This window comes from Castor canadensis, chromosome 4 (genome assembly GCF_047511655.1).
Source record: "Castor canadensis chromosome 4, mCasCan1.hap1v2, whole genome shotgun sequence".
Lineage (NCBI taxonomy): Eukaryota > Metazoa > Chordata > Mammalia > Rodentia > Castoridae > Castor > Castor canadensis.
This window is the reverse complement of record NC_133389.1, coordinates 179318513-179330884: the sequence shown is the minus strand read 5'-3', so window position 1 is coordinate 179330884 and position 12372 is coordinate 179318513. Positions and strand designations below refer to the sequence as shown.

General features: G+C 42.2%; 1 protein-coding gene across 1 annotated transcript; it reads left to right on the top strand.

Moving 5' to 3' along the window:
- Positions 1 to 938: 938 nt before the first annotated feature.
- LOC109695968 (dnaJ homolog subfamily B member 3-like) lies at positions 939 to 1898 on the top strand. Its single transcript, XM_020178785.2, has one exon. It carries the CDS (start codon positions 957 to 959, stop codon positions 1677 to 1679), a length of 723 nt encoding a protein of 240 aa, XP_020034374.1. The 5' UTR covers positions 939 to 956; the 3' UTR covers positions 1680 to 1898.
- Positions 1899 to 12372: the final 10474 nt, after the last annotated feature.

The following is a 12372-nucleotide window of genomic DNA, read 5'->3' as shown; positions in this document are numbered from 1 at the left end:
TGCCAGCCAGATTCCTCCTCTCCACCACCCCACTTCCCAGGGACCTTTACTCACTCTCATATGTAATGGCTCAAGGCTGATCTACATCTTAAGGCCCTTGCTCTTTCATTACATTTAATCTCCCCCAGAAAGTGCTTGGTCAAATCTCCTCTCCTTTACAGCCGGTCCTGCCAACTCAGCAACAGGATGTGCCTAGCACAAAATCAAACCCACATATTCATAAATATTCAAAGTTGAATAGCAAGATTCACCTCAAGCTTAAATGGCACACAATTTCATGTACAGAGGAACAGCCCAGCAAAGTACACAGATTGTGAATGGTGGCACAATCTCTGCACCACTTTTATGAGTTCAATAAAGGTGAGGTGCATCGCCTACTCGGCAAAGCTTACCTGAACCTCTGCCCTGACTTCAGTCTTTGGAATGGCCTAAGTGTAAAGGAACACGTGAACTGAAATAACATTTGATTACCCCATATACTTGCGACAGGTAAACGGGTCCTCAGGCCCAAACATTTGAGAGCTCAGTCCTACAAGACCCATGACTGTCCTTCACTCCCAGCCACACAAAACGCATTCCTGTCACCCTATCCCTCCCGCAGGCTGAGGGCAAAGCCTCATTTGAAGCCCTCAGGAAGGAAAACATTTCTAAGGCAGTCACGGTCACTCCACCCGTCCCCCCATCCCCATCAAGCCCCCCTTTGCCGCCCTGTCTGGAGAAGACAAGCTGAGGCGGAAGTGAACAAGGACGGCGCGGTGGGCGGGGCGAGAGTAGGCGGAAGCACCCTGCCCGCACACAGCATGGGAGCACTGCATGCTGGGATGCGCAGGTGCCCTCGCCTCAACCAATGGGATGCGGCCACGTCACAGTGGCGGGCGCCCCGGCCTCAGCAGCACCCCAGCTGCCAGCTGCGCCCCTCGCCCCGCCCTGGCCCGCGGGCCGCCCGGCCCGACAACATGGTGGACTACTACGAGGTGCTGGGCGTGCCCCGGCAGGCCTCCACAGACGCCATCAAGAAGGCGTACCGCAAGCTGGCGCTCAGGTGGCACCCTGACAAAAACCCCGGCGACAAGGAGGAGGCGGAAAGGAGGTTCAAGCAGGTGGCCCAGGCCTACGAGGTGCTGTCGGACGCCGGAAAACGCGACATCTACGACCGCTATGGCGAGGCCGGAATGGACGATGGCGGCTACCCAGGAGGCCGCCCCTGCCAGGACGAGTTCGTCTTCACCTTCCGCGACCCCGCCGACGTCTTCAGGGACTTCTTCGGCGGCCGCGACCCTTTCGCCTTTGACTTCTTCGGAGACCCGCTGGACGTTTTGGGGGGCCGGAGACGCTCCCGCAGAAGCAGATTCAGGGACTCGGAGCCCCTCTTCTCCACCTTCGCTGCATTTCCAGCTTTCGATGATGACTTTTCTTTTAGCAGAGGATTCACGTGCTTCGGCTCCCTGGGAAATGAAGGCCTTTCCTCCTTCTCCATGTCCTGTCGCAATGGTGGGACGGGCAGTTTCAAGTCCATGTCCACGTCCACGGAAATAGTCAATGGCAAAAAAGTCACCACCAAGAGAATCGTTGAGAACGGCCAGGAGAGGGTGGAAGTGGAGGAAGATGGACGGTTAAAGTCCCTGGTGATCAATGGCAGAGAGCGCTTGCTACACATGGACCCAAGCAATGCCCACTGACTAAAACAGCAGGACATTTGAGGAATAGCAGGGCCTTTTCTTTTAAGATTGCAAGTGAAGTCTCCTTTCAGAACAGCAGTAACCAAGAATTTATAAACGGTTCATGCCAGCGACTATTTGTAGTTATTGTTGGGATAACAAACACGATCTAGTTGTACTTTAAAATGTTATATATACCTCTATACATTTTGCTTTTATTAAACTTAATCTTGAGGTAGAGGTGATTATTTCCTAGTGCTAGAACAAAAAAGGTTCACCACAGGACCGTGAAACTTACGTTTGCCAATGTTGTCAGAAATGTGAGCCCTGGAATTTACTCTGAGTCATTTCACTCTACTTTTTTACCACATTGTGGTGAAAGATGGGAATTTGTTAATGACATTACTCGTTTGAAATAAAATGAAGTTTTCTTTCGGTTGTACAGTAAATGCTCATGATGGAGGAACAGTTGATCATTGTTTAAGTAAAATGTGAAACCTAGCCTTTCTAAAAGCAGACAAACTTAGAAAAGTGGTTATAATTTGATATCTATGGCTGCTGTAAAAGTTACCACAAACGCAATGATTGAAATCAGTTTACATTCATTCTAAGTTTTTTCCAACAAAGGCCTGAGATGCATTTCATTAGGCTGAAAACAGTGCTACTTATAGACCATGCTTGTCTCTGAAGACTGAGAGCAAAATACTTAATGTCTTAAGGTGACATGGTGGTTAGTAGCATATTAGAACTGTACACAGCCCCAACATGGTTCAAGAAATAGGGCATGTGGGAAATGCAAAGAAGCATTTCTGTAAAGCTACACCAACCTCCCTATTGCCATGCAAGGGACACATTTAAGTTGCTTCTCAAATTCTAGGTGTCATCTGAGATACTGTGTGAGGCACTATACACAATCTGAGAAAATCCTTTCTGTTTGTATAGTTGATGCCCTTGGAAAGGATTCTTGAGCAAAATGTCCTTGAGCGAGTCCACCATGAAGTGGCCCATTGCCTCATGGTCATCTTTGCAGATTGCATAAGACAAAAAACCAAAAGGGCAACTGAAATAGGCTAAAGTTGCAGCAAGTTCTTTATTCTGCAGAGACATCATGGGACCTGAGCACACTGTCACACACTAGGACTGTGTGAGAATGGGTTTGGATATCCTTAAAATCTGATGCCAGTGACACACAAGTTATGGCAGAAATAAGGGAGTCAGAACTATACCATAGGTGCAAGCAGGATTTGGTGAAAGCATATCAAAGGAGTCACAGAGGTATCTGGGCAGCTGCTTCATAAATGATTGGTAAAGAAGAAATACTAGAATAAGACCAACTACCAGGGTTTTGAAAAGATAAATTTGTTTACTCATAGATGAGCAAATGCTCACTGAGTAATTTTCAGTGGTGGATTTGGCTCTGAACAAGTGTGATGTCAGGAATAAACAGTTTGAAAGTAAATGTAGATGAAATGCTGATGTGACAAATACTTCCATAATCACTACTAGTCTAGGGATGGAAAGCTAAAATCAAGATTAATTTAGGTGAAGTGCTGTGGTTTAATTCATTTGCTGCATACCAGCAAGTTTACACGTTTTCATAAAGGAATAGAGGCACTACACACTTGTAGTCCCAACACTCTGGAGGCTAAGGTAGAAAGGAGCAGGCCAGTTCTGTGGCTGATATATGTGGTGGAATCACTACTGCTGCTGTTCAGGATTCCTGAACAGTGATTTGAAGAAACTACTAGAGACTCAGTGAGGCAAAAGTTTTACTTCTGCAGAAGGGTATATAACCAACAAGAAGTCTGGTAAGCAAGCACACCAAGTGGGAAGTCCACTCAGGTTTTATCTCTAACACAACCCTGCCCTTCATGAGGATTAGTCCACGCTTGGGTTCACAACTCTTTGTGATTGGCTATTGATTGGGGTAGAGGAGGGGATGACATTTACAGCTCAGCAAGGAAATGAAACTCAAGATTCCAGGAATATGAAATGTAAGGAAATGAAATTTTAAAGTCTATGAAGTTTCAATGGCTGTTGATTCAAGATGGTAGGAATTTGGTTAAGCTACTTTGACAGAAAAGACAGGTCTAAATCCTAAATTTGAAATCCTACAATTTCCCCCTCATTTTGTTACTTACCTATATTTTTAAAAAATTCTAACACTGACTTGTGGTGTCTAAAAGGAAGAGGTTGTTTTGATAGGAAATGGGAGTTTCTTTGGTGAGGGCAGTTTTAATCTCTGGACAAGTCCTCTTATACAGGGAATAATACAACATCCTACAATCGTCATTACCCCAAGTACAATGATCAAAGTGAAAATACACACCATTATATCCTTCCATTTTTCAAACCATTGTTCCAGCAGGTCAGTGAAAGGATCATCTATTCCTAAGTTCTCTGCTAATTCATTAGCTAAAGTAGTCATCCCCTATAAGGCCTTAGTAATAGTACCATAAGAGGCTATGTTTTAGGAATAAAAGTATAGCATTGACCCCCAATCATAACACAGACTCCCCATTTTTTTGCTAGAATCATGTCTAAGGCTAGTCTGTTTTCCCATGCCATTTGACTAGTGGCATCTAATCTGCTATTCCTTTAACAGCATCTCTGGTGAAATTGACAAATCTTTGCTGATTATAATTAATCCAGCCTACATTTTTATTAATGGTAGACACCAGAAAAAGGACCGATTCAAATCATGCTGCTATTTGGTTCCTAGCTTTAAACTCATTTGGTACTCCTCAGGGGACTCCAATTGCAACTATATAAATGTGGGGGTCAAAAGACCCACCAGGAGCCGCCATGGCACTGCTCCTTTTGATTCAGAATGGGAATCTTTCAACTGGTTGGGTTGGTGAAATGCAAGGGTGAAAGGGATGGTCAATTGGACCAAAGTACAGGTCCCACTCCAATCAACCGGTAGAGTCCCAAGCAATGGTCCTCCACATTACCACCAGACACCTGCTCGGGGGATGGTTAGTGTAGATTTGTTTGTCATCTCCTTGAATAGTTGACCTCCAGTGCATCCAGACAAGTTTCCCATGAAAACTGAATACACTCCCCCCACTCACCTGGAGAGGAAGGAGATAGAGTTAGTAATGGCAGCAGGTGACCAGAAAGTCTTGGGGGGGGGGTTCTGCTTTTTGACCCTTGCTTGTTGGAAATAGCAACAACAAGGTCTTGCAGGATGAGTTCCCCCAAGCTGTACTATCCTAGTATAGAGAGATCATGCATTCTGTTCCTATAACATCTGAGGACCAACCAATCGGGAACAGAACTACCTAAGTTTTCAGTCTCCCTGCTGCACAAGTGAACCATTCACATTATTTAGGGTGTGTACAGAATATTTAATCCATTCCATCCAGGCATTTGTCTCTCCATATCCTTTTTTTATTTGTAAAGTCTGTCTTAGGTCTGTAACCTCTGTTATCACAACCTTTTCATGATGATTTAAGGAAGGAACCCTTCCAGGGGTCCAACATTGGGATTAGAGGGGAAGAACCTGGGGAGGTGGCTGCAGGAGGAGAGATAGGAGATTTTATGACTCAGACTTCATGAATCTACTGATGGGGTCTTTTTCTGACACCAAGATTCCAACACTGTAAATCCCAGGAGTGACTCTAGGATTTTCCCAGGCTTTTTGTCTAAGAATGGTTAGTATAAGGGGATTATATTGGAGGTCCTGGCAATGTTTGGATGGTGTGCCTTTGGTGAGAAGTAACTTGGGTTTTAAGGCTGCCAAGGCAGGTAAGTAACTAGGGGTCCCTGATAATCAGTAGTCCACCAGACATCACTCCAGGATAAATAAAACCACCTCCTCCCCATTTGTACTAGTTTCCCATGCAGGACATAAGAATTTGTCCTTTTGTGACAACTGTCTCTGATTATTTAAATCTTCACAAGGCAGGGACTGATAGGCGTCAAACCTTGTGACTGGTGTGATGGGGAACTTGGTTATGTTTATAGTCAGGTTTATAGGAAAAAGTTTATCTGGGGTCCATCCCTGGCCTCTCCCTTTATCAGAAAAAGCATTCATCATGAGCAAGCAAATTATTATAGCCTTTTTAAAGTTAGTTTTGTAGGGTCATGTTGTGGGACCACCGTCAGTCATTCTTCCTCTGTAGTGACTGAGATGGGGGTGTTCTTGACTCTAGTGTCGTGGGTTCCACCTCATTCTGAGATCTAAACAGCAGTTTCAGTTGTGAGCAGGACTTGGTAGAGTCCCTTCCGGGAAGGTTACAACTTATTTTTCTCCACACTTTTATTAGGATGTGTCTCCTAACTGGTGAGAGTGAGCCAGGAACTCTAGAGGAGGAGTCTGGCCTAAAAGACCCTGCAACCTGAGAGAAAGTAAAGTAGAAGAGATACCCAGTATATAGTTTTAAGGAATTGATCCTTTGTTTCCATAGTAAGACAGTCAGTGGTTTTTTTTCTAAGTAAGACAAACCATCTAACATTTCATAAAGGGAGAGTCTGATATCCTTTCTGGGAGCAGTCTAGATGTGCTGGAGTGCAATGGGGAGGCATTTAATCCAAGGAAGCTTTGTCTCCAACATTAGTTTTGCCATTTGTCTCTTTAAGGTCTGGTTCGTTCTTTCTACCTTTCCCTATGAGGGGGATGCCAAGGAGTTGTGATATTCCCATTTTATACCTAATGCTTTTTTAAGCTCTAGGATTATAGTGACTGTAAAATGGCTTCCATTGTCTGAATCTATGTTTTCCACCAGTTCAAATCTAGGAATTTTAGTTTCTAATAATACCTTACTAACATTATTGGCAGTTGTACTAACTAGCAGAATTGCCTCTACCCAATTTGTTAGGTGATGTACAATTACTAGCAGATATTTGAGTTGCCCTACTTTAGGCATTTCTGTGTAGTCCACCTGAACATTTTGAACAGGCCTCAACCCTGGAGCCCTTCTCCCAGAAGGTTGTTTTCGTAAGGCCTGCTATTGACCTTCCTGTGGATGATCCAGCTTTTGCTGACTTGTTTGGCCACTATATATATCCCCAAGTATCCATAAACCCTTACGATCACATCACACATGGTCTGAGGCCCCCAATGGCTTTCTCTATGGAGATGGGTTATTATTTCTCTCATAATCACTTTGGTAATTATTTCTCCCCATCAGGCAGGGCCCACTTTCTTTTTAGTTGCTGCTAATTTTATTGTTTTTCCTCTTGATGGTTAAACCTTGCAGTGATTGATGGGGGAGAGGAACAAGAGTGAGATGAAAGACAGGTGACTCAGATTGTAAGGCAGCCTCCTTTGTGGCTTCATCAGCCCTTTTATTTCCCTAGAAATGGAATTTTCCTCTAGGCCATTACCCCTCTGGTGTCAAGGTGTGTGGACACTAGCAATCTCATTGGACAACATTAAACTTTTTAGTATCTAGAGAATTAATTCTTTATGGACTTTGTCTTTGTTCAGTTGAAGAGTAAAGATTATTTTTAGTACTTGAGCATAGGAACAATTAATACCAAATTGTTTTTTAACTATAAAATAATAGGAAAAATTTAAGTATTTTTAAAGTATATTTCTGTCCTTTCCTAGCACACTAAAGCTGAACATCCCTAATCTGAAAATTCAAAGTCTAGAATGTTCCATTATCCACAACTTTGATCACCAACATGATGCTTCAAGTGGAAAATTCTATACCGTGAAACTTTGTTTCATATACAACTTGAGGTATAAAATTATCAGATTATATGTTTAAGGTATGTATGAAACATAAGTGAATTTCATGTTTCAAATTTAGTTTCATACCCCCAAATATCTCATGTATATGTAAATATTTCAAAATCTGAACTACTTCTGGTCTCAAACATTTTGGATAAGGGATACTTAAGCTTGTACTAAAAATCAGAACTTGTAATAATTAATCTTGAAAATTTAAAAATAAGAAAACTCAATACTATGAACTATCAAAGTAATACTATTATTATCCCATAAAAAGATAGATATTAAAATGATTTGAAGCCAGACATGGTGAATGCTTGTGATCCTACCACTCAGGAGGCAAAGGTAGGAGGATCACAAGTTCAAGGCCAGCTTGGGCTACATAGCAACTTCCAGGCTATTATACGCCATGTATAAGTGTGAGTTTGAGTCCAGCCTGACCTACATAGGCCTGTCTTCAAAAAAATAAAGTATCTCTAAAAACCTTATAACCAAACATAGCATTTGTCTGCCCTGTCAGTAACACCAGATTCTGTTCCCTAGAAGCAACTTCTTTGCCACGTGGGGTAGGAAATCAGAGAGGAATGTTACAGAGAAAAAAATCCTCCCATACTCCTTTATGAATGGACAGAAATCTGCATTTTTAGCAATACTCTCTTACATATGAAAAAAAAAGGCAAAGAAGTTGTAACAGCAAAGAAGTGATTTCCACAGCCTCTTCCTCCCAAAAAGGTGAAGTCCTGGGCAGGATCTGAAGGCACTGAGGCTCACCTCTGGGAACTGAATCCCAGTATGTGTTTGTTGCCACACAGGTGGAAGGGCCCCAAGGACAGGCCTGCCTAATCATGATTTCCACACCTCCTTCCACATACAGGGAAGTGAATTACTGAGCTGCGCCTGAAAACATTGAGACCTGCTTTCAGAAACGGCATCCTGGCAAGTGTTCCATGCCAGGTGAGACCAAGGGCCCTGAGTCCAGATCCTCTGAATCATGAGGCTTCCATAGTCTCCTCCTCCTACCCACAGGGAGGTAAGCTGCTGAACAGGGTCTGTAAACATTGAGTCCAGCAGGCAGAGTGTCTAGGTCCCTCAGTTTTCCCCCAGCCAGTACAGAACTCAGTGATTTGTTTGCATCCCCCATTCCCTGACACATTTGGGGGTCACACCAAGGCTTGTATTCATGCTGCCTCTGGGGCCACAACTGATGGTATCATGAAGTAAGTGCCAACCTATCCAGCCCACATGCTGTGAAGCTTCCTGTGGCCATCAGCATCTCCCAGAATACAAAAAAGGAAACTCATATGGGGAAAGCAGCCCAGAGTGGACAGTTGACCATTCTACAAGAGACTCCAACTAGTTTTCCTTGGTCTGAGTTGTGCTTGGAATCACCCTCAGTATCCTGAGCGAATGGATGAATACTTAAGTACTGAACCATATTCCCAGTCCAGGGTGAGAGATGTCAACCCAACCATTACACTGTCCTGCCTGAACATTGAGACTATTTTAATTGAAATAGTACAGCTGGCCAAAACTTCCAACCAATGGCTTGTGCTCTAATGTGTAAGCCAATGCAGAAACATAAGAAATATGACAAACAAGGCAATATGACTCCTGCAAAACTCAACAATTCCATGGAAATAAATACAGTGAAATGGATGAAATCTCAGACAATTTTTTAAATGATTATAAGAGTGGTCAATGAAATTAAAGAAGACATAAATAAATGCCTAAGTGATTTCCAAGAAAACTCAATAAAGAGCTGAATGGAATAAGGAAGACAACTCAGACCATGAAAGAAGAATTCAATACTGATAGGAAAATTCTGAAAAAATCAAATTGGAATTCTGGAATTGAAAATCTGAACAATTCACATAAAAACTTAGTTAAAAGGCCACTACACTGGATCAAATAGAAGATAGAATATCAGGGCTTGAAGACAAGATAGACACATTAGAGCATGCAGATGAAAATAAAGAACTAAAGAAGAATGAATGGCACTTGCAGGATCTCTGGAACACCATTAAAGACAAAACCATGATCATGGGAAAAGGTGCAAGCTAAAGGCATAGAAACCATGTTCAATAACTTAATAGCAAAAAAGCCCCAGCAAACTTCCCAAGTCTTGAGAAAGAGATTTCCAAACAGACAAGATCAGATAAGAACCTCTCTTAAGTCATATTATAGTTGAAACATTAGGCATGCAGACACAGAAAGAATATTGAAAGTTGAAAGTGAGAATCACCATCCATAAAGGTAAACCCATCAGAATAACAACAGTTTTCTCAACAGAAAGTTTAAACACAAAGAGAGCACTGAACAGTGCATTTTACCTGTTGCTCTGACCTGCATCAGAGCTGCCTGCAAAGGAAAGCTCAAACTTAGCCCCTTTGAAGTGCTGTATAGAAAGTCACTTCCAGGGGGAACTAGCTCCAAAGTATACTCTCATAAATAAAATACATGGTGAAGATTTGACCCTTAATGTGTATGAAGGCCTGAAACTTCCTTCTCTTATAGGAATAAAACTGCCCCCCACCCCATGAACCAAGGATTAAGTAGATTTATAAACTGTAAGTCAGGGTCCCCTCAGGAATAGCATAACCCAATATGGACAGGACCTTATTTACCTTGAATTATTTGTGTGACTTCTGGGATGTGTCATACTGGAGGAAAGAGAGCACAAGAACCAAAAGACTCAAGTGAGCCCCAAATGCCTACTCCTGTGACCTGGGACCAAGACTCACATAAAAGTGAAATAATACATAAAGTCAGGCAATAAATGACCTGTTTCCCCTCCTATTATAGCTGTTCTGATGCCTCTCCTAGCATCAGTCTTCTTCTGATGGCTTATACTCTTTTGTAGCTTACCAGAAACTTAAATTGATTTATTATAGCATAAAAGAAGTATTCCTTTTGTCTTATTCTTTTAGTTTCACTTGGATCCCCCAAAACAATAAGTATATATTTTCTGTACTTCTTGAATTATGAGTGTCAGTTTTACTGACTTTATTCATGGCTTATGTCATAATTAGTTGTGCCAGTAAAATTATGAAAATAACATGAGCTATGGCATTGGGCTTCCTGTGTGATCCTAAGGCCTATCTAATTTTAATAGAGAGTTTCATTCTTCTAACTAGGAAGACATAGTGCCCACATCCATCCAAAAGTAGTTGTAATAGAATGACTTCCATCCTTCAACCCCCCCCAAAGACTACAAAGTAAAATGTCTAGGGGGGAGTTGGTTAGCCATAATTGAGGCAGACATGTTTGGGAGAAACTTCTATACTAAGGAACCTTCAAAGTGTCCTTTCCATTTGCTTCATCTAAAACTTTTTGGAGAAAGCAACATACCAGGGATGTTCCTGTTCCCCGCTTTTAAAGTTTTGAACATGTGCTCCATGACCTTGAGCTAGGCATGCCCTCAAATGAATCCATCATCTTTACTTCATGAACTATGACCTTAAACTGAGCATGCTCAGTAATGGACATTTAAAATTGAACATGTTCAAACATGTGCTCACCTAAAGTGATTTCCCATATGAATATGTGTAGGCTACTCAATGAAATTCCCACCCTTCCTTTGTTCAAGGTGGGCACTTCCTTTGGAATAACTCCAGTGCTCTCTTCACCTGCTGCTGGCAACAAATCTTCCTCCATTCTTTATTCTTCAGGTTTGTACTTACCGACTTTGCACTCACCAAGAGGAGAACCCATTGTGTTTGGTTATAACCATAGTGTCTGATCTGCTTACTCCAACACATAAATCCAGACTAGAATCATAAAGAGACACAGCAATGATTGAGCACTTAAAAACTCTTTTTAAAAAATTTTTATTTTATTCATATGTGCATACAATGTTTGGGTCATTTCTCCCCCCTGCCCCCACCCCCTCCCTTACTCCTACCCCCTCCCTCTCCCCCCCTCCTTCTGCCCCCCTCAATACCCGGCACAACTATTTTGCCCTTATCTCTAATTTTGTTGAAGAGAGAGTATAAGCAATAATAGGAAGGAACAAGGGTTTTTGCTGGTTGAGATAAGGATAGCTATACAGGGAGTTGACTCACATTGATTTCCTGTGTGTGGGTGTTACCTTCTAGGTTAATTCTTTTTGATCTAACATTTTCTCTAGTTCCTGGTCCCCTTTTCCTATTGGCCTCAGTTGCTTTAAGGTATCTGCTTTAGTTTCTCTGCGTTAAGGGCAACAAATGCTAGCTAGTTTTTTAGGTGTCTTACCTATCCTCACCCCTCCCTTGTGTGCTCTCGCTTTTATCATGTGCTCAAAGTCCAATCCCCTTGTTGTGTTTGCCCTTGATCTAATGTCCACATATGAGGGAGAACATACGATTTTTGGTCTTTTGGGCCAGGCTAACCTCACTCAGAATGATGTGCTCCAATTCCATCCATTTACCAGCGAATGATAACATTTCGTTCTTCTTCATGGCTGCATAAAATTCCATTGTGTATAGATACCACATTTTCTTAATCCATTCGTCAGTAGTGGGGCATCTTGGCTGTTTCCATAACTTGGCTATTGTGAATAGTGCCGCAATAAACATGGGTGTGCAGGTGCCTCTGGAGGAACCTGTGTCACAGTCTTTTGGGTATATCCCCAAGAGTGGTATTGCTGGATCAAATGGTAGATCAATGTTTAGATTTTTAAGTAGCCTCCAAATTTTTTTCCAGAGTGTTTGTACTAGTTTACATTCCCACCAACAGTGTAAGAGAGTTCCTTTTTCCACACATCCTCGCCAATGCCTGTTGGTGGTGGTGTTGCTGATGATGGCTATTCTAACAGGGGTGAGGTGAAATCTTAGTGTGGTTTTAATTTACATTTCCTAAATGGCTAGAAATGGTGAGCATTTTTTCATGTGTTTTTTGGCCATTTGAATTTCTTCTTTTGAGAAAGTTCTGTTTAGTTCACTTGCCCATTTCTTTATTGGTTCATTAGTTTTGGGAGAATTTAGTTTTTTAAGTTCCCTATATATTCTGGCTATCAGTCCTTTGTCTGCTGTGTAGCTGGCAAATATTTTCTCC

Coding starts and splice junctions, on each gene's coding strand:
- LOC109695968 (XM_020178785.2), top strand. CDS start 957: ATGGTGGACTACTACGAGGTGCTGGGCGTGCCCCGGCAGGCCTCCACA.